The sequence below is a fragment of the Bufo bufo genome, chromosome 4 (assembly GCF_905171765.1).
Source record: "Bufo bufo chromosome 4, aBufBuf1.1, whole genome shotgun sequence".
In the NCBI taxonomy this organism is placed as follows: Eukaryota; Metazoa; Chordata; class Amphibia; order Anura; family Bufonidae; genus Bufo; species Bufo bufo.
The window spans coordinates 633,373,172-633,396,249 of record NC_053392.1 but is presented as its reverse complement, the minus strand read 5'-3'; the positions used below and the strand labels follow the sequence as shown (position 1 = coordinate 633,396,249).

The window sequence follows — 23,078 nt, the reverse complement described above, 5'->3', positions numbered from 1 at the left end:
TAAAACCTTAGAAAAATCAGTCTTGAGATATTTCTTGGCCCAGTCTTGACGTTTCAGCTTGTGTGTCTTGTTCAGTGGTGGTCGTCTTTCAGCCTTTCTTACCTTGGCCATGTCTCTGAGTATTGCACACCTTGTGCTTTTGGGCACTCCAGTGATGTTGCAGCTCTGAAATATGGCCAAACTGGTGGCAAGTGGCATCTTGGCAGCTGCACGCTTGACTTTTCTCAGTTCATGGGCAGTTATTTTGCGCCTTGGTTTTTCCACACGCTTCTTGCGACCCTGTTGACTATTTTGAATGAAACGCTTGATTGTTCGATGATCACGCTTCAGAAGCTTTGCAATTTTAAGAGTGCTGCATCCCTCTGCAAGATATCGCACTATTTTTGACTTTTCTGAGCCTGTCAAGTCCTTCTTTTGACCCATTTTGCCAAAGGAAAGGAAGTTGCCTAATAATTATGCACACCTGATATAGGGTGTTGATGTCATTAGACCACACCCCTTCTCATTACAGAGATGCACATCACCTAATATGCTTAATTGGTAGTAGGCTTTCGAGCCTATACAGCTTGGAGTAAGACAACATGCATAAAGAGGATGATGTGGTCAAAATACTCATTTGCCTAATAATTCTGTACAGGGTGTATAAGGAGAGAGGGGTGCACTATATGGAGAGAGGGGTGCACTATAAGGAGAGAGGGGTGCACTATAAGGAGAGAGGGGTGCATTATATGGAGAGAGGGGTGTATTATAAGGACAGGGGGTGTATTATAAGGACAGAGGGTGCATTATAAGGACAGGGGGTGTATTATAAGGACAGAGGGTGTATTATAAGGACAGGGGGTGTATTATAAGGACAGGGGGTGCATTATAAGGACAGAGGGTGTATTATAAGGACAGGGGGTGCATTATAAGGACAGAGGGGTGCATTATAAGGACAGAGGGGTGTATTATAAGGACAGAGGGGTGCATTATAAGGACAGAGGGGTGTATTATAAGGACAGGGGGTGTATTATAAGGACAGAGGGTGCATTATAAGGACAGAGGGGTGCATTATAAGGACAGGGGGTGTATTATAAGGACAGGGGGTGCATTATAAGGACAGGGGTGTATTATAAGGACAGGGGGTGTATTATAAGGACAGGGGGTGTATTATAAGGACAGAGGGTGCATTATAAGGACAGGGGGTGTATTATAAGGACAGAGGGTGTATTATAAGGACAGGGGGTGTATTATAAGGACAGGGGTGTATTATAAGGACAGGGGGTGTATTATAAGGACAGGGGGTGTATTATAAGGACAGAGGAGTGTATTATAAGGACAGAGGGGTGTATTATAAGGACAGAGGGGTGTATTATAAGGACAGGGGGTGTATTATAAGGACAGGGGGTGTATTATAAGGACAGAGGGGTGCATTATAAGGACAGGGGGTGTATTATAAGGACAGAGGGTGCATTATAAGGACAGAGGGGTGTATTATAAGGACAGAGCGGTGCATTATAAGGACAGGGGGTGTATTATAAGGACAGAGGGGTGTATTATAAGGACAGAGGGGTGTATTATAAGGACAGAGGGGTGTATTATAAGGACAGAGGGTGTATTATAAGGACAGGGGGTGTATTATAAGGACAGAGGGTGTATTATAAGGACAGGGGGTGTATTATAAGGACAGAGGGGTGCATTATAAGGACAGAGGGGTGTATTATAAGGACAGAGGGGTGCACTATAAGGAGAGAGGGGTGCACTATAAGGAGAGAGGGGTGCACTATAAGGAGAGAGGGGTGCACTATATGGAGAGAGGGGTGCACTATATGGAGAGAGGGGTGCACTATAAGGAGAGAGGGGTGCACTATATGGAGAGAGGGGTGCACTATAAGGAGAAAGGGGTGCACTATATGGAGAGAGGGGTGCACTATAAGGAGAGAGGGGTGCACTATAAGGAGAGAGGGGTGCACTATAAGGAGAGAGGGGTGCACTATAAGGAGAAAGGGGTGCACTATATGGAGAGAGGGGTGCACTATATGGAGAGAGGGGTGCACTATATGGAGAGAGGGGTGCACTATATGGAGAGAGGGGTGCACTATATGGAGAGAGGGGTGCACTATATGGAGAGAGAGGTGCACTATAAGGAGAGAGGGGTGCACTATATGGAGAGAGGGGTGCACTATAAGGAGAAAGGGGTGCACTATATGGAGAGAGGGGTGCACTATAAGGAGAGAGGGGTGCACTATAAGGAGAGAGGGGTGCACTATAAGGAGAGAGGGGTGCACTATAAGGAGAGAGGGGTGCACTATAAGGAGAGAGGGGTGCACTATATGGAGAGAGGGGTGCAGCATATTAAGAGAGGAGTGCACTATGAGAGAGGGGAGCATGACAAAGTGCAAGGGGAGAACCGTAAGAGACATGCACTATAAGGAGAGAGGGCTGCACTATAAGTATAAAGAAGTGCACTATAAGGATATCGGGGAGCATTATAAGGAGAGAGGGTGCAGCATAATAAGAGAGGAGTGCATTTAAGAAGGGTTGGAGTATAAGGAGAGAGGGGAGTACGAGAAAGAGCGAGGGAAGAATCATCAGAGGGGTACACAGTACAGAGAGAGGGGTGAACTATAAGTATAAAGGAGTGCACTATAAGGAAAGGGGTTCACTATAAAGAGAGAGATTAACTATCAAAAGAGAGGGGTACACGACAAAGAGCGTGGGGAGAACCATAAGACAGGGGTGCATTATAAGGACAGAGGGGTGTATTATAAGGACAGAGCGGTGTATTATAAGGACAGAGGGGTGCATTATAAGGACAGGGGGTGTATTATAAGGACAGAGGGTGTATTATAAGGACAGAGGGGTGCATTATAAGGACAGGGGGTGTATTATAAGGACAGAGGGTGCATTATAAGGACAGAGGGTGTATTATAAGGACAGAGGGGTGTATTATAAGGACAGGGGGTGTATTATAAGGACAGGGGTGTATTATAAGGACAGAGGGTGCATTATAAGGACAGAGGGTGTATTATAAGGACAGGGGGTGTATTATAAGGACAGAGGGTGTATTATAAGGACAGGGGGTGTATTATAAGGACAGGGGGTGTATTATAAGGACAGAGCGGTGCATTATAAGGACAGAGGGGTGCATTATAAGGACAGAGGGGTGTATTATAAGGACAGGGGGTGTATTATAAGGACAGGGGGTGTATTATAAGGAGAGAGGGGTGCACTATATGGAGAGAGGGGTGCACTATATGGAGAAAGGGGTGCACTATAAGAGGGGTGCACTATAAGGAGAGAGGGGTGCACTATAAGGAGAGAGGGGTGCACTATATGGAGAGAGGGGTGCACTATATGGAGAGAGGGGTGCACTATATGGAGAGAGGGGTGCACTATATGGAGAGAGGGGTGCACTATGTGGAGAGAGGGGTGCACTATGTGGAGAGAGGGGTGCACTATATGGAGAGAGGGGTGCACTATATGGAGAGAGGGGTGCACTATATGGAGAGAGGGGTGCACTATGTGGAGAGAGGGGTGCACTATATGGAGAGAGGGGTGCACTATATGGAGAAAGGGGTGCACTATAAGAGGGGTGCACTATAAGGAGAGAGGGGTGCACTATAAGGAGAGAGGGGTGCACTATATGGAGAGAGGGGTGCACTATATGGAGAGAGGGGTGCACTATAAGGAGAGAGGGGTGCACTATATGGAGAGAGGGGTGCATTATAAGGACAGGGGGTGTATTATAAGGATAGAGGGTGTATTATAAGGACAGGGGTGCATTATAAGGACAGAGCGGTGCATTATAAGGATAGAGGGTGCATTATAAGGACAGGGGTGTATTATAAGGACAGAGCGGTGCATTATAAGGACAGGGGGTGTATTATAAGGACAGAGGGTGCATTATAAGGACAGAGCGGTGTATTATAAGGACAGGGGGTGTATTATAAGGACAGAGGGTGCATTATAAGGACAGGGGGTGTATTATAAGGACAGGGGGTGCATTATAAGGACAGGGGGTGTATTATAAGGACAGGGGGAGCATTATAAGGACAGGGGGTGCATTATAAGGACAGAGGGGTGTATTATAAGGAGAGAGGGGTGCACTATAAGGAAAGAATAGGGGGGCACTGTAAGGAAAGAGGGGTGTGCTATTAAAATAGGAGACAGAATGATAAGTAGATAAACTGTGTATTATAAGGACAAGGGAGTGTATTATAAGGACAAGGGAGTATATTATAAGGATATAGGATGTATTATAAGGATAGAGGGTGTATTATAAGAATAGATAATGTATTATGAGAATAGAAGGTGTATTATAAGGATAGAGGATGTATTATAAGGATAGAGGGTGTATTATAAGGATAGAGGGTGTATTATAAGGACAGGGGGTGTATTATAAGGATAGAGGGTGCATTATAAGGACAGGGGGTGTATTATAAGGATAGAGGGTGCATTATAAGGATAGAGGGTGTATTATAAGGACAGGGGGTGTATTATAAGGACAGAGCTGTGCATTATAAGGACAGAGGGTGTATTATAAGGACAGAGGGGTGTATTATAAGGATAGAGGGTGCATTATAAGGACAGGGGTGTATTATAAGGACAGAGCTGTGCATTATAAGGATAGAGGGTGCATTATAAGGACAGGGGTGTATTATAAGGATAGAGGGTGCATTATAAGGACAGGGGGTGTATTATAAGGATAGAGGGTGCATTATAAGGACAGGGGTGTATTATAAGGATAGAGGGTGTATTATAAGGACAGAGCTGTGCATTATAAGGACAGGGGGTGTATTATAAGGACAGAGGGGTGTATTATAAGGACAGGGGGTGCATTATAAGGACAGGGGGTGTATTATAAGGACAGAGCTGTGCATTATAAGGACAGGGGGTGTATTATAAGGACAGGGGGTGTATTATAAGGACAGAGGGGTGTATTATAAGGACAGAGGGGTGTATTATAAGGACAGAGGGGTGTATTATAAGGACAGGGGGTGTATTATAAGGACAGAGGGGTGTATTATAAGGACAGAGCTGTGCATTATAAGGACAGGGGGTGTATTATAAGGACAGAGGGGTGTATTCTAAGGACAGGGGGTGTAATATAAGGACATGGGGTGCATTATAAGGACAGGGGGTGTATTATAAGGAACGAGGGTGTATTTTAAGGATAGAGGGTGCATTATAAGGATAGAGGGTGTATTATAAGGATAAAGGGTGCATTATAAGGATAGAGGGTGTATTATAAGGACAGGGGGTGTATTATAAGGACAGGGGGTGTATTATAAGGATAAAGGGTGCATTATAAGGATAGAGGGTGTATTATAAGGACAGGGGGTGTATTATAAGGACAGAGCTGTGCATTATAAGGACAGAGGGGTGTATTATAAGGATAGAGGGTGCATTATAAGGACAGGGGTGTATTATAAGGATAGAGGGTGCATTATAAGGACAGGGGTGCATTATAAGGACAGGGGGTGTATTATAAGGATAGAGGGTGCATTATAAGGACAGGGGTGTATTATAAGGATAGAGGGTGCATTATAAGGACAGGGGTGTATTATAAGGATAGAGGGTGTATTATAAGGACAGAGCTGTGCATTATAAGGACAGGGGGTGTATTATAAGGACAGAGGGGTGTATTATAAGGACAGGGGGTGCATTATAAGGACAGGGGGTGTATTATAAGGACAGAGCTGTGCATTATAAGGACAGGGGGTGTATTATAAGGACAGGGGGTGTATTATAAGGACAGAGGGGTGTATTATAAGGACAGAGGGGTGTATTATAAGGACAGAGGGGTGTATTATAAGGACAGAGGGGTGTATTATAAGGACAGGGGGTGTATTATAAGGACAGAGGGGTGTATTATAAGGACAGAGCTGTGCATTATAAGGACAGGGGGTGTATTATAAGGACAGAGGGGTGTATTCTAAGGACAGGGGGTGTAATATAAGGACATGGGGTGCATTATAAGGACAGAGGGTGTATTATAAGGACAGGGGGTGTAATATAAGGACAGGGGGTGCATTATAAGGACAGAGGGTGTATTATAAGGACAGGGGGTGTAATATAAGGACAGACGGTGCATTATAAGGACAGAGGGTGTATTATAAGGACAGGGGTGTAATATAAGGACAGAGGGGTGCATTATAAGGACAGGGGTGTATTATAAGGACAGAGGGGTGCATTATAAGGACAGAGGGGTGCATTATAAGGACAGAGGGGTGCATTATAAGGACAGGGGTGTAATATAAGGACAGAGGGGTGCATTATAAGGACAGAGGGTGTATTATAAGGACAGGGGGTGTAATATAAGAACAGAGGGTGCATTATAAGGACAGAGGGTGTATTATAAGGACAGGGGTGTAATATAAGGACAGAGGGGTGCATTATAAGGACAGGGGTGTATTATAAGGACAGAGGGGTGCATTATAAGGACAGAGGGGTGCATTATAAGGACAGAGGGGTGCATTATAAGGACAGAGGGGTGTATTATAAGGACAGGGGGTGCATTATAAGGACAGAGGGGTGCATTATAAGGACAGAGGGGTGCATTATAAGGACAGGGGTGTAATATAAGGACAGAGGGGTGCATTATAAGGACAGAGGGGTGTATTATAAGGACAGAGGGTGCATTATAAGGACAGAGGGGTGTATTATAAGAACAGAGGGTGCATTATAAGGACAGAGGGTGTATTATAAGGACAGGGGTGTAATATAAGGACAGAGGGGTGCATTATAAGGATAGGGGTGTAATATAAGGACAGAGGGGTGCATTATAAGGACAGGGGTGCATTATAAGGACAGAGGGGTGTATTATAAGGACAGAGGGGTGTATTATAAAGACAGAGGGGTGTATTATAAGGATATAGGGGTGTATTATAAGGACAGAGGGTGTATTATAAGGATAGAGGGGTGCATTATAAGGACAGAGGGGTGTATTATAAGGACAGAGGGGTGTATTATAAGGACAGAGGGGTGTATTATAAGGACAGAGGGTGCATTATAAGGACAGAGGGGTGTATTATAAGGACAGAGGGGTGTATTATAAGGACAGAGGGGTGTATTATAAGGACAGAGGGGTGTATTATAAGGACAGAGGGTGTATTATAAGGACAGAGGGGTGTATTATAAGGACAGAGGGGTGTATTATAAGGACAGAGGGGTGTATTATAAGGACAGAGGGGTGTATTATAAGGACAGGGGGTGTATTATAAGGATAGAGGGGTGCATTATAAGGACAGGGGGTGCATTATAAGGACAGAAGGTGTATTATAAGGACAGGGGGTGTATTATAAGGACAGGGGGTGTATTATAAGGACAGGGGGTGTATTATAAGGACAGGGGGTGCATTATAAGGACAGAAGGTGTATTATAAGGACAGGGGGTGTATTATAAGGACAGGGGGTGTATTATAAGGATAGAGGGGTGCATTATAAGGACAGGGGGTGTATTATAAGGATAGAGGGGTGCATTATAAGGACAGAGGGGTGTATTATAAGGATAGAGGGGTGCATTATAAGGATAGAGGGGTGCATTATAAGGACAGAGGGGTGTATTATAAGGACAGAGGGGTGTATTATAAGGATAGAGGGGTGCATTATAAGGACAGAGGGGTGTATTATAAGGATAGAGGGGTGCATTATAAGGATAGAGGGGTGCATTATAAGGACAGAGGGGTGTATTATAAGGATAGAGGGGTGCATTATAAGGATAGAGGGGTGCATTATAAGGACAGAGGGGTGTATTATAAGGACAGAGGGGTGTATTATAAGGATAGAGGGGTGCATTATAAGGACAGAGGGGTGTATTATAAGGATAGAGGGGTGCATTATAAGGATAGAGGGGTGCATTATAAGGACAGAGGGTGTATTATAAGGATAGAGGGGTGCATTATAAGGACAGAGGGGTGTATTATAAGGACAGGGGGTGTATTATAAGGACAGAGCTGTGCATTATAAGGACAGGGGGTGTATTATAAGGACAGGGGGTGTAATATAAGGACAGGGGGTGTATTATAAGGACAGAGGGGTGTATTATAAGGACAGGGGGTGCATTATAAGGACAGAGCTGTGCATTATAAGGACAGAGCTGTGCATTATAAAGGACAGAGGGGTGTATTATAAGGACAGAGGGGTGTATTATAAGGACAGGGGGTGTATTATAAGGACAGGGGGTGTAATATAAGGACAGGGGGTGTAATATAAGGACAGGGGGTGTATTATAAGGACAGAGGGGTGTATTATAAGGACAGGGGGTGCATTATAAGGACAGAAGGTGTATTATAAGGACAGGGGGTGTATTATAAGGACAGAGCTGTGCATTATAAGGACAGGGGGTGTATTATAAGGACAGGGGGTGTAATATAAGGACAGGGGGTGTAATATAAGGACAGAGGGGTGTATTATAAGGACAGGGGGTGTATTATAAGGACAGGGGGTGTAATATAAGGACAGGGGGTGTAATATAAGGACAGAGGGGTGTATTATAAGGACAGAGGGGTGTATTATAAGGACAGAGGGGTGTATTATAAGGACAGAGGGGTGTATTATAAGGACAGAGCGGTGTATTATAAGGACACGGGGTGTATTATTTGGTTAGTGGGGGGGTATGGACATTTTGGCGGTAGGAATAACTTAGGGGCATTAATTATCCATTGGTTTCCATGTTCTGACATTATAATTAGTAATTAACCCCTTCTTTATTACACAGTGGGATCTGGTCTGTGAGAGGAAAGGGTTAAGCCACCTGCTGGCCACCTTCTTTTTTATCGGAGTGATGCTGGGGTCAGTTGTCTTTGGGTACCTTTCTGACAGGTGAGTGGATGATGAGGGTGGTGAGTACCCGTCAGCCACAGACCATCATACAGAGAAATGAGCGGCTCTGCGGGGGCTGATCCCGTCCCCTCATCATGCAGCAGAGGGCCCCTTGTGGCCCTTTGTCCCTCTGATATCTGTAACTTAGATATTATTATACATAATGTCCGGCTAAGAAAATGTTTGCTGTGATCCCTCCTCAGAATGAGAGTCTAGCCCCCCCTGCAGGGATAGTCCAGTAGTGCAGGCGCTAGTCCTTTCAGGTATGACCTCGGTAGACCGGATTAGCGGACGCAGTACAGAGGCAACAACAAGTTCTTTGGATCAAACAGTTCAGTGTTTTATTCACAATTTAGGCAAGTGACAAAACAATCGTCATAAACAAGCAAAAAGTCACCTTGTGGTGTTGGTGGTAATTCACACCATGCAGCAATTCTGCCTCAGAGTCCTTGAGCGTAGCAGCACCAACCTGTTTTCACGCCAAACAGGTAGCAAGCCTTCATCCAGACATAAGGCTCCCAGATCCTAACAAAGAGACATGGCTTCTGAGCCCAGCTGCCTATTTAAGGACAGCCAGGTGCTTCCAAAACCCGGACCGGCTCTTAAACTCCGCCCAGGCTGTAAATCAGCCCAGCAGCACATGCTCCGACTCCAGCAGATGGCAGTTATCACGTAGCTGCAGGGTAATTCCGGGCACTTATTAATGGACTGTGATTCTCCATGTTGCCTCCTTTGCTGGCTGGATTCATTTTTCCATCACATTACACACATCTCGTTTTCATGGTAACGACCATCTTGTAATCCAGCACCGGTGCCTGTATAGTGGTGTAGAACAATGTGCCTGTATAGCGGTGTAGAGCACTGTGCCTGTATAGCGGTGTAGAACACTGTGCCTGTATAGTGGTGTAGAACACTGTGCCTGTATAGTGGTGTAGAACACTGTGCCTGTATAGGGGTGTAGAACACTGTGCCTGTATAGCGGTGTAGAACACTGTGCCTGTACAGTGGTGTAGAACACTGTGCATGTATAGTGGTGTAGAGCACTGTGCCTGTATAGCGGTGTAGAGCACTGTGCCTGTATAGGGGTGTAGAACACTGTGCCTGTATAGCGGTGTAGAACACTGTGCCTGTATAGTGATGTAGAACACTGTGCCTGTATAGCGGTGTAGAGCACTGTGCCTGTATAGGGGTGTAGAACACTATGCCTGTATAGCGGTGTAGAACACTGTGCCTGTATAGCGGTGTAGAACACTGTGCCTGTATAGTGGTGTAGAGCACTGTGCCTGTATAGCAGTGTAGAACACTGTGCTTGTATAGTGATGTAGAACACTGTGCCTGTATAGTGGTGTAGAACACTGTGCCTGTATAGTGGTGTAGAACACTGTGCCTGTATAGCGGTGTAGAACACTGTGCCTGTATAGCGGTGTAGAACACTGTGCCTGTATAGTGGTGTAGAACACTGTGCCTGTATAGTGGTGTAGAACACTGTGCCTGTATAGAGGTGTAGAACACTGTGCCTGTATAGTGGTGTAGAACACTGTGCCTGTATAGTGGTGTAGAACACTGTGCCTGTATAGTGGTGTAGAACACTGTGCCTGTATAGAGGTGTAGAACACTGTGCCTGTATAGTGGTGTAGAACACTGTGCCTGTATAGTGGTGTAGAAAACTGTGCCTGTATAGCGTTGTAGAACACTGTGCCTGTATAGTGGTGTAGAACACTGTGCCTGTATAGTGGTGTAGAACACTGTGCCTGTATAGCGGTGTAGAACACTGTGCCTGTATAGTGGTGTAGAATACTGTGTCTGAATAGTGGTGTAGAACACTGTGCCTGTATTGTGGTGTAGAACACTGTGCCTGTATAGCGGTGTAGAACACTGTGCCTGTATAGCGGTGTAGAACACTGTGCCTGTATATTGGTGTAGAAGATTGTGCCTGTATAGCAGTGTAGAACACTTTGCCTGTATAGCGGTGTAGAACACTGTGCCTGTATAGCGGTGAAGAACACTGTGCCTGTATAGGGGTGTAGAGCACTGTGCCTGTATAGTGGTGTAGAACACTGTGCCTGTATAGTGGTGTAGAACACTGTGCCTGTATAGTGGTGTAGAACACCGTGCCTGTATATCGGTGTAGAACACTGTGCCTGTATAGCGGTGTAGAACACTGTGCCTGTATAGGGGTGTAGAGCACTGTGCCTGTATAGTGGTGTAGAACACTGTGCCTGTATAGCGGTGTAGAACACTGTGCCTGTATAGCGGTGTAGAACACTGTGCCTGTATATCGGTGTAGAACACTGTGCCTGTATAGAGGTGTAGAACACTGTGCCTGTATAGTGGTGTAGAACACTGTGCCTGTATAGCGGTGTAGAACACTGTGCCTGTATAGGGGTGTAGAGCACTGTGCCTGTATAGTGGTGTAGAACACTGTGCCTGTATAGGGGTGTAGAGCACTGTGCCTGTATAGTGGTGTAGAACACTGTGCCTGTATAGCGGTGTAGAACACTGTGCCTGTATAGCGGTGTAGAACACTGTGCCTGTATAGAGGTTTAGAGCACTGTGCCTGTATAGCGGTGTAGAACACTGTGCCTGTATAGCGGTGTAGAACACTGTGCCTGTATAGCGGTGTAGAACACTGTGCCTGTATAGCGGTGTAGAACACTGTGCCTGTATAGCGGTGTAGAACACTGTGCCTGTATAGGGGTGTAGAACACTGTGCCTGTATAGCGGTGTAGAACACTGTGCCTGTATAGCGGTGTAGAACACTGTGCCTGTATAGCGGTGTTGAACACTGTGCCTGTATAGTGGTGTAGAACACTGTGCCTGTATAGGAGTGTAGAACACTGTGCCTGTATAGCTGTGTAGAACACTGTGCCTGTATAGCGGGGTAGAACACTGTGCCTGTATAGCGGTGTAGAACACTGTGCCTGTATAGCGGTGTAGAACACTGTGCCTGTATAGAGGTGTAGAACACTGTGCCTGTATAGCGGTGTAGAACACTGTGCCTGTATAGCGGTGTAGAACACTGTGCCTGTATAGTGGTGTAGAACACTGTGCCTGTATAGTGGTGTAGAACACTGTGCCTGTATAGCGGTGTAGAACACTGTGCCTGTATAGAGGTGTAGAACACTGTGCCTGTATAGTGGTGTAGAACACTGTGCCTGTATAGTGGTGTAGAACACTGTGCCTGTATAGAGGTGTAGAACACTGTGCCTGTATAGTGGTGTAGAACACTGTGCATGTATAGCGGTGTAGAACACTGTGCCTGTATAGTGGTGTAGAACACTGTGCCTGTATAGTGGTGTAGAACACTGTGCATGTATAGCGGTGTAGAACACTGTGCCTGTATAGCGGTGTAGAACACTGTGCCTGTATAGTGGTGTAGAACACTGTGCCTGTCTAGCGGTGTAGAACACTGTGCCTGTATAGTGGTGTAGAACACTGTGCCTGTATAGTGGTGTAGAACACTGTGCCTGTATAGCGGTGTAGAACACTGTGCCTGTATAGTAGTGTAGAACACTGTGCCTGTATAGTGGTGTAGAACACTGTGCCTGAATAGTGGTGTAGAACACTGTGCCTGTATAGTGGTGTAGAACACTGTGCCTGTATAGCGGTGTAGAACACTGTGCCTGTATAGTAGTGTAGAACACTGTGCCTGTATATTGGTGTAGAAGATTGTGCCTGTATAGCGGTGTAGAACACTGTGCCTGTATAGCGGTGTAGAACACTGTGCCTGTATAGGGGTGTAGAGCACTGTGCCTGTATATTGGTGTAGAACACTGTGCCTGTATAGCGGTGTAGAACACTGTGCCTGTATAGCGGTGTAGAACACTGTGCCTGTATAGAGGTTTAGAGCACTGTGCCTGTATAGCGGTGTAGAACACTGTGCCTGTATAGCGGTGTAGAACACTGTGCCTGTATAGCGGTGTAGAACACTGTGCCTGTTTAGCAGTGTAGAACACTGTGCCTGCATAGGGGTGTAGAACACTGTGCCTGTATAGCGGTGTAGAACACTGTGCCTGTATAGCGGTGTAGAACCCTGTGCCTGTATAGCGGTGTAGAACACTGTGCCTGTATAGGGGTGTAGAACTCTGTGCCTGTATAGCGGTGTAGAACACTGTGCCTGTATATTGGTGTAAAACACTGAGCCTGTATAGCGGTGTAGAACACTGTACCTGTATAGCGGTGTAGAACACTGTGTCTGTATAGCTGTGTAGAACACTGAGCCTGTATAGCGGTGTAGAACACTGTGCCTGTATAGTGGTGTAGAACACTGTGCCTGTATAGCGGTGTACAACACTGTGCCTGTATAGAGGTGTAGAGCACTGTGCCTGTATAGCGGTGTAGAACACTGTGTCTGTATAGCTGTGTAGAACACTGAGCCTGTATAGCGGTGTAGAACACTGTGCCTGTATAGTGGTGTAGAACACTGTGCCTGTATATTGGTGTAGAAGATTGTGCCTGTATAGCGGTGTAGAACACTGTGCCTGTATAGCGGTGTAGAACACTGTGCCTGTATAGGGGTGTTGAGCACTGTGCCTGTATAGTGGTGTATAACACTGTGCCTGTATAGCGGTGTAGAACACTGTGCCTGTATAGCGGTGTAGAACACTGTGCCTGTATAGAGGTTTAGAGCACTGTGCCTGTATAGCGGTGTAGAACACTGTGCCTGTATAGCGGTGTAGAACACTGTGCCTGTTTAGCGGTGTAGAACACTGTGCCTGTATAGGGGTGTAGAACACTGTGCCTGTATAGCGGTGTAGAACACTGTGCCTGTATAGCGGTGTAGAACACTGTGCCTGTATAGCGGTGTAGAACACTGTGCCTGTATATTGGTGTAGAACACTGTGCCTGTATATTGGTGTAGAACACTGTGCCTGTATAGTGGTGTAGAACACTGTGCCTGTATATCGGTGTAGAACACTGTGCCTGTATAGCGGTGTAGAACACTGTGCCTGTATAGCGGTGTAGAGCACTGTGCCTGTATAGCGGTGTAGAACACTGTGCCTGTATAGTAAGGTAGAACACTGTGCCTGTATAGTGGTGTAGAACACTGTGTCTGTATAGTGGTGTAGAACACTGAGCCTGTATAGCGGTGTAGAACACTGTACCTGTATAGCGGTGTAGAACACTGTGTCTGTATAGCTGTGTAGAACACTGAGCCTGTATAGCGGTGTAGAACACTGTGCCTGTTTAGCAGTGTAGAACACTGTGCCTGCATAGGGGTGTAGAACACTGTGCCTGTATAGCGGTGTAGAACACTGTGCCTGTATAGCGGTGTAGAACCCTGTGCCTGTATAGCGGTGTAGAACACTGTGCCTGTATAGGGGTGTAGAACTCTGTGCCTGTATAGCGGTGTAGAACACTGTGCCTGTATATTGGTGTAGAACACTGAGCCTGTATAGCGGTGTAGAACACTGTACCTGTATAGCGGTGTAGAACACTGTGTCTGTATAGCTGTGTAGAACACTGAGCCTGTATAGCGGTGTAGAACACTGTGCCTGTATAGTGGTGTAGAACACTGTGCCTGTATAGCGGTGTACAACACTGTGCCTGTATAGAGGTGTAGAGCACTGTGCCTGTATAGCGGTGTAGAACACTGTGTCTGTATAGCTGTGTAGAACACTGAGCCTGTATAGCGGTGTAGAACACTGTGCCTGTATAGTGGTGTAGAACACTGTGCCTGTATATTGGTGTAGAAGATTGTGCCTGTATAGCGGTGTAGAACACTGTGCCTGTATAGCGGTGTAGAACACTGTGCCTGTATAGGGGTGTAGAGCACTGTGCCTGTATAGTGGTGTAGAACACTGTGCCTGTATAGCGGTGTAGAACACTGTGCCTGTATAGCGGTGTAGAACACTGTGCCTGTATAGAGGTTTAGAGCACTGTGCCTGTATAGCGGTGTAGAACACTGTGCCTGTATAGCGGTGTAGAACACTGTGCCTGTATAGCGGTGTAGAACACTGTGCCTGTTTAGCGGTGTAGAACACTGTGCCTGTATAGGGGTGTAGAACACTGTGCCTGTATAGCGGTGTAGAACACTGTGCCTGTATAGCGGTGTAGAACACTGTGCCTGTATAGCTGTGTAGAACACTGTGCCTGGAAATTGGTGTAGAACACTGTGCCTGTATATTGGTGTAGAACACTGTGCCTGTATAGTGGTGTAGAACACTGTGCCTGTATATCGGTGTAGAACACTGTGCCTGTATAGCGGTGTAGAACACTGTGCCTGTATAGCGGTGTAGAGCACTGTGCCTGTATAGCGGTGTAGAACACTGTGCCTGTATAGTAAGGTAGAACACTGTGCCTGTATAGTGGTGTAGAACACTGTGTCTGTATAGTGGTGTAGAACACTGAGCCTGTATAGCGGTGTAGAACACTGTACCTGTATAGCGGTGTAGAACACTGTGTCTGTATAGCTGTGTAGAACACTGAGCCTGTATAGCGGTGTAGAACACTGTGCCTGTATAGAGGTGTAGAGCACTGTGCCTGTATAGCGGTGTAGAACACTGTGCCTGTATATTGGTGTAGAACACTGTGCCTGTATTTCGGTGTAGAGCACTGTGCCTGTATATCGGTGTAGAACACTGTTCCTGTATAGCGGTGTAGACACTGTGCCTGTATAGCGGTGTAGAACACTGTGCCTGTATAGTGGTGCAGACCACTGTGCCTGTATAGTGGTGTAGAACACTGTGCCTGTATAGTGGTGTAGAACACTGTGCCTGTATATCGGTGTAGAACACTGTGCCTGTATAGCGGTGTAGAACACTGTGCCTGTATAGCAGTGTAGAGCACTGTGCCTGTATAGTGGTGTAGAACACTGTGCCTGTATAGTGGTGAAGAACACTGTGCCTGTATAGCGGTGTAGAACACTGTGCCTGTATAGTGGTGTAGAACACTGTGCCTGTATAGTGGTGTAGAACACTGTGCCTGTATAGCGGGGTAGAACACTGTGCCTGTATAGTGGTGTAGAACACTGTGCCTGTATAGCGGTGTAGAACACTGTGCCTGTATAGTGGTGTAGAACACTGTGCCTGTATAGAGGTGTAGAACACTGTGCCTGTATAGCGGGGTAGAACACTGTGCCTGTATAGTGGTGTAGAACACTGTGCCTGTATATCGGTGTAGAACACTGTGCCTGTATAGCGGTGTAGAACACTGTGCCTGTATAGCGGTGCAGAACACTGTGCCTGTATAGCGGTGTAGAACACTGTGCCTGTATAGCGGTGTAGAACACTGTGCCTGTATAGCGGTGTAGAACACTGTGCCTGTAAAGCGGTGCAGAACACTGTGCCTGTATAGCGGTGTAGAACACTGTGCCTGTATACCAGTGTAGAACACTGTGCCTGTATAGTGGTGTAGAACACTGTGCCTGTATAGTGGTGTAGAACACTGTGCCTGTATAGCGTTGTAGAACACTGTGCCTGTATAGCGGTGTAGAACACTGTGCCTGTATAGCGGTGTAGAAGACTGTGCCTGTATAGCGGTGTAGAACACTGTGCCTGTATAGTGGTGTAGAACACTGTGCCTGTATAGCAGTGTAGAACACTGTGCCTGTATAGCGGTGTAGAACACTGTGCCTGTATAGTGGTGTAGAGCATTGTGCCTGTATAGCGGTGTAGAACACTGTGCCTGTATAGCGGTGTAGAACACTGTGCATGTATAGCGGTGTAGAACACTGTGGCTGTATAGGGGTGTAGAACACTGTGCCTGTATAGCGGTGTAGAACACTGTGCCTGTATAGCGGTGTAGAACACTGTGCCTGTTTAGCGGTGTAGAACACTGTGCCTGTATAGGGGTGTAGAACACTGTGCCTGTATAGCGGTGTAGAACACTGTGCCTGTATAGCGGTGTAGAACACTGTGCCTGTATAGCGGTGTAGAACACTGTGCCTGTATATTGGTGTAGAACACTGTGCCTGTATATTGGTGTAGAACACTGTGCCTGTATAGTGGTGTAGAACACTGTGCCTGTATATCGGTGTAGAACACTGTGCCTGTATAGCGGTGTAGAACACTGTGCCTGTATAGCGGTGTAGAGCACTGTGCCTGTATAGCGGTGTAGAACACTGTGCCTGTATAGTAAGGTAGAACACTGTGCCTGTATAGTGGTGTAGAACACTGTGTCTGTATAGTGGTGTAGAACACTGAGCCTGTATAGCGGTGTAGAACACTGTACCTGTATAGCGGTGTAGAACACTGTGTCTGTATAGCTGTGTAGAACACTGAGCCTGTATAGCGGTGTAGAACACTGTGCCTGTTTAGCAGTGTAGAACACTGTGCCTGCATAGGGGTGTAGAACACTGTGCCTGTATAGCGGTGTAGAACACTGTGCCTGTATAGCGGTGTAGAACCCTGTGCCTGTATAGCGGTGTAGAACACTGTGCCTGTATAGGGGTGTAGAACTCTGTGCCTGTATAGCGGTGTAGAACACTGTGCCTGTATATTGGTGTAGAACACTGAGCCTGTATAGCGGTGTAGAACACTGTACCTGTATAGCGGTGTAGAACACTGTGTCTGTATAGCTGTGTAGAACACTGAGCCTGTATAGCGGTGTAGAACACTGTGCCTGTATAGTGGTGTAGAACACTGTGCCTGTATAGCGGTGTACAACACTGTGCCTGTATAGAGGTGTAGAGCACTGTGCCTGTATAGCGGTGTAGAACACTGTGTCTGTATAGCTGTGTAGAACACTGAGCCTGTATAGCGGTGTAGAACACTGTGCCTGTATAGTGGTGTAGAACACTGTGCCTGTATATTGGTGTAGAAGATTGTGCCTGTATAGCGGTGTAGAACACTGTGCCTGTATAGCGGTGTAGAACACTGTGCCTGTATAGGGGTGTAGAGCACTGTGCCTGTATAGTGGTGTATAACACTGTGCCTGTATAGCGGTGTAGAACACTGTGCCTGTATAGCGGTGTAGAACACTGTGCCTGTATAGAGGTTTAGAGCACTGTGCCTGTATAGCGGTGTAGAACACTGTGCCTGTATAGCGGTGTAGAACACTGTGCCTGTATAGCGGTGTAGAACACTGTGCCTGTATAGCGGTGTAGAACACTGTGCCTGTATAGGGGTGTAGAACACTGTGCCTGTATAGCGGTGTAGAACACTGTGCCTGTATAGCGGTGTAGAACACTGTGCCTGTATAGCGGTGTAGAACACTGTGCCTGTATATTGGTGTAGAACACTGTGCCTGTATATTGGTGTAGAACACTGTGCCTGTATAGTGGTGTAGAACACTGTGCCTGTATATCGGTGTAGAACACTGTGCCTGTATAGCGGTGTAGAACACTGTGCCTGTATAGCGGTGTAGAGCACTGTGCCTGTATAGCGGTGTAGAACACTGTGCCTGTATAGTAAGGTAGAACACTGTGCCTGTATAGTGGTGTAGAACACTGTGTCTGTATAGTGGTGTAGAACACTGAGCCTGTATAGCGGTGTAGAACACTGTACCTGTATAGCGGTGTAGAACACTGTGTCTGTATAGCTGTGTAGAACACTGAGCCTGTATAGCGGTGTAGAACACTGTGCCTGTATAGAGGTGTAGAGCACTGTGCCTGTATAGCGGTGTAGAACACTGTGCCTGTATAGTGGTGTAGAACACTGTGCCTGTATTTCGGTGTAGAGCACTGTGCCTGTATATCGGTGTAGAACACTGTTCCTGTATAGCGGTGTAGAACACTGTGCCTGTATAGCGGTGTAGAACACTGTGCCTGTATAGTGGTGCAGACCACTGTGCCTGTATAGTGGTGTAGAACACTGTGCCTGTATAGTGGTGTAGAACACTGTGCCTGTATATCGGTGTAGAACACTGTGCCTGTATAGCGGTGTAGAACACTGTGCCTGTATAGCAGTGTAGAGCACTGTGCCTGTATAGCGGTGTAGAACACTGTGCCTGTATAGTGGTGAAGAACACTGTGCCTGTATAGCGGTGTAGAACACTGTGCCTGTATAGTGGTGTAGAACACTGTGCCTGTATAGTGGTGTAGAACACTGTGCCTGTATAGCGGGGTAGAACACTGTGCCTGTATAGTGGTGTAGAACACTGTGCCTGTATAGCGGTGTAGAACACTGTGCCTGTATAGTGGTGTAGAACACTGTGCCTGTATAGAGGTGTAGAACACTGTGCCTGTATAGCGGGGTAGAACACTGTGCCTGTATAGTGGTGTAGAACACTGTGCCTGTATATCGGTGTAGAACACTGTGCCTGTATAGCGGTGTAGAACACTGTGCCTGTATAGCGGTGCAGAACACTGTGCCTGTATAGCGGTGTAGAACACTGTGCCTGTATAGCGGTGTAGAACACTGTGCCTGTATAGCGGTGCAGAACACTGTGCCTGTATAGCGGTGTAGAACACTGTGCCTGTATACCAGTGTAGAACACTGTGCCTGTATAGTGGTGTAGAACACTGTGCCTGTATAGTGGTGTAGAACACTGTGCCTGTATAGCGTTGTAGAACACTGTGCCTGTATAGCGGTGTAGAACACTGTGCCTGTATAGCGGTGTAGAAGACTGTGCCTGTATAGCGGTGTAGAACACTGTGCCTGTATAGTGGTGTAGAACACTGTGCCTGTATAGCGGTGTAGAACACTGTGCCTGTATAGCGGTGTAGAACACTGTGCCTGTATAGTGGTGTAGAGCATTGTGCCTGTATAGCGGTGTAGAACACTGTGCCTGTATAGCGGTGTAGAACACTGTGCATGTATAGCGGTGTAGAACACTGTGGCTGTATAGGGGTGTAGAACACTGTGCCTGTATAGCGGTGTAGAACACTGTGCCTGTATAGCGGTGTAGAACACTGTGCCTGTATAGCGGTGTTGAACACTGTGCCTGTATAGCGGTGTAGAACACTGTGGCTGTATAGCGGTGTAGAACACTGTGCCTGTATAGTGGTGTAGAACACTGTGCCTGTATAGCGGTGTAGAACACTGTGCCTGTATAGCGGTGTAGAACACTGTGCCTGTATAGCGGTGTAGAACACTGTGCCTGTATAGCGGTGTAGAACACAGTGCCTGTATAGCGGTGTAGAACACTGTGCCTGTATAGCGGTGTAGAACACTGTGCCTGTATAGTGGTGTAGAACACTGTGCCTGTATAGTGGTGTAGAAGACTGTGCCTGTATAGTGATGTAGAACACTGTGCCTGTATAGTGGTGTAGAACACTGTGCCTGTAGAGCGGGGTAGAACACTGTGCCTGTATAGTGGTGTAGAGCACTGTGCCTGTATAGTGGTGTAGAACACTGTGCCTGTATAGGGGTGTAGAACACTGTGCCTGTATAGCGGTGTAGAACACTGTGCCTGTATAGCGGTGTAGAACACTGTGCCTGTATAGCGGTGTAGAACACTGTGCCTGTATAGTGGTGTAGAACACTGTGCCTGTATAGTGGTGTAGAACACTGTGCCTGTATAGGGGTGTAGAACACTGTGCCTGTATAGCGGTGTAGAACACTATGCCTGGATAGCGGTGTAGAACACTGTGCCTGTATAGCGGTGTAGAACACAGTGCCTGTATAGCGGTGTAGAACACTGTGCCTGTATAGCGGTGTAGAACACTGTGTTTGTATAGCGGTGTAGAACACTGTGCCTGTATAGCGGTGTAGAACACTGTGCCTGTATAGCGGTGTAAAACACTGTGCCTGTATAGCGGTGTAGAACACTGTGCCTGTATAGCGGTGTAGAACACTGTGCCTGTATAGCGGTGTTGAACACTGTGCCTGTATAGCGGTGTAGAACACTATGCCTGTATAGTGGTGTAGAGCACTGTGCCTGTATAGTGGTGTAGAACACTGTGCCTGTATAGCGGTGTAGAACACTGTGCCTGTATAGGGGTGTAGAGCACTGTGCCTGTATAGTGGTGTAGAGCACTGTGCCTGTATAGCGGTGTAGAACACTGTGCCTGTATAGCGGTGTAGAATACTGTGCCTGTATATCGGTGTAGAACACTGTGCCTGTATAGCGGAGTAGAACACTGTGCCTGTATAGCGGTGCAGAACACTGTGCCTGTATAGCGGTGTAGAACACTGTGCCTGTATAGCGGTGTAGAACACTGTGCCTGTATAGCGGTGTAGAACACTGTGCCTGTATAGCGGTGCAGAACACTGTGCCTGTATAGCGGTGTAGAACACTGTGCCTGTATACCAATGTAGAACACTGTGCCTGTATAGTGGTGTAGAACACTGTGCCTGTATAGTGGTGTAGAACACTGTGCCTGTATAGCGTTGTAGAACACTGTGCCTGTATAGCGGTGTAGAACACTGTGCCTGTATAGCGGTGTAGAAGACTGTGCCTGTATAGCGGTGTAGAACACTGTGCCTGTATAGTGGTGTAGAACACTGTGCCTGTATAGCGGTGTAGAACACTGTGCCTGTATAGCGGTGTAGAACACTGTGCCTGTATAGTGGTGTAGAGCACTGTGCCTGTATAGCGGTGTAGAACACTGTGCCTGTATAGCGGTGTAGAACACTGTGCCTGTATAGCGGTGTAGAACACTGTGCATGTATAGCGGTGTAGAACACTGTGGCTGTATAGGGGTGTAGAACACTGTGCCTGTATAGCGGTGTAGAACACTGTGCCTGTATAGCGGTGTAGAACACTGTGCCTGTATAGCGGTGTTGAACACTGTGCCTGTATAGCGGTGTAGAACACTATGCCTGTATAGCGGTGTTGAACACTGTGCCTGTATAGCGGTGTAGAACACTATGCCTGTATAGTGGTGTAGAGCACTGTGCCTGTATAGTGGTGTAGAACACTGTGCCTGTATAGTGGTGTAGAGCACTGTGCCTGTATAGCGGTGTAGAACACTGTGCCTGTATAGTGGTGTAGAGCACTGTGCATGTATAGTGGTGTAGAAGACTGTGCCTGTATAGTGGTGTAGAACACTGTGCCTGTATAGCGGTGTAGAACACTGTGCCTGTATATCGGTGTAGAACACTGTGCCTGTATAGTGGTGTAGAGCACTGTGCATGTATAGTGGTGTAGAAGACTGTGCCTGTATAGTGGTGTAGAACACTGTGCCTGTATAGCGGTGTAGAACACTGTGCCTGTATATCGGTGTAGAACACTGTGCCTGTATAGTGGTGTAGAGCACTGTGCATGTATAGTGGTGTAGAACACTGTGGCTGTATAGCGGTGTAGAACACTGTGCCTGTATAGTGGTGTAGAGCACTGTGCATGTATAGTGGTGTAGAAGACTGTGCCTGTATAGCGGTGTAGAACACTGTGCCTGTATAGAGGTGTAGAACACTGTGCCTGTATAGCGGTGTAGAACACTGTGCCTGTATAGCGGTGTAGAACACTGTGCCTGTATAGGGGTGTAGAACACTGTGCCTGTATAGCGGTGTAGAACACTGTGCCTGTATAGCGATGTAGAACACTGTGGCTGTATAGGGGTGTAGAACACTGTGCCTGTATAGAGGTGTAGAACACTGTGCCTGTATAGTGGTGTAGAACACTGTGCCTGTATATCGGTGTAGAACACTGTGCCTGTATAGTGGTGTAGAGCACTGTGCATGTATAGTGGTGTAGAACACTGTGGCTGTATAGCGGTGTAGAACACTGTGCCTGTATAGTGGTGTAGAGCACTGTGCATGTATAGTGGTGTAGAAGACTGTGCCTGTATAGTGGTGTAGAACACTGTGCCTGTATAGCGGTGTAGAACACTGTGCCTGTATATCGGTGTAGAACACTGTGCCTGTATAGTGGTGTAGAGCACTGTGCATGTATAGTGGTGTAGAACACTGTGGCTGTATAGCGGTGTAGAACACTGTGCCTGTATAGTGGTGTAGAGCACTGTGCATGTATAGTGGTGTAAAAGACTGTGCCTGTATAGGGGTGTAGAACACTGTGCCTGTATAGTGGTGTAGAACACTGTGCCTGTATAGGGGTGTAGAACACTGTGCCTGTATAGTGGTGTAGAACACTGTGCCTGTATAGTGGTGTAGAGCACTGTGCATGTATAGTGGTGTAGAAGACTGTGCCTGTATAGGGGTGTAGAACACTGTGCCTGTATAGTGGTGTAGAACACACGTAACTCGTACCCAGCACACAAACCACCCTACAGCCCCCCCAGTGGCAGAATGGAAGATGTGGACACCATAGAACTTACTGTGAAGCACCCAGCGAGTACCGGGCTGACCCATGACAGTGAACTAAGGCATGCAAGTCGTCAACTGTAGTGATGACAGGACCTGAACCTGTCTGTAGTCGTGACAGGACTTAATTAGTCTGTAGTCGTGACAGATGCATCGAATCGTTGCCTGTAGTCGTGACAAGACCTAAAGT

The 23,078-nt window shown here is 46.8% G+C and overlaps 1 protein-coding gene across 1 annotated transcript in view; it reads left to right on the top strand.

The window, feature by feature from the left end:
- The window catches only part of SLC22A7 (solute carrier family 22 member 7), a 199,027-nt gene that overhangs the window by 11,600 nt on the left and 164,349 nt on the right, over positions 1-23,078 (top strand). Inside the window, exon 2 of the mRNA XM_040427668.1 lies at positions 8,701-8,804. Coding sequence (XP_040283602.1) covers positions 8,701-8,804 — 104 coding nt within the window. The remainder of the gene's footprint in view (positions 1-8,700; positions 8,805-23,078) is intronic.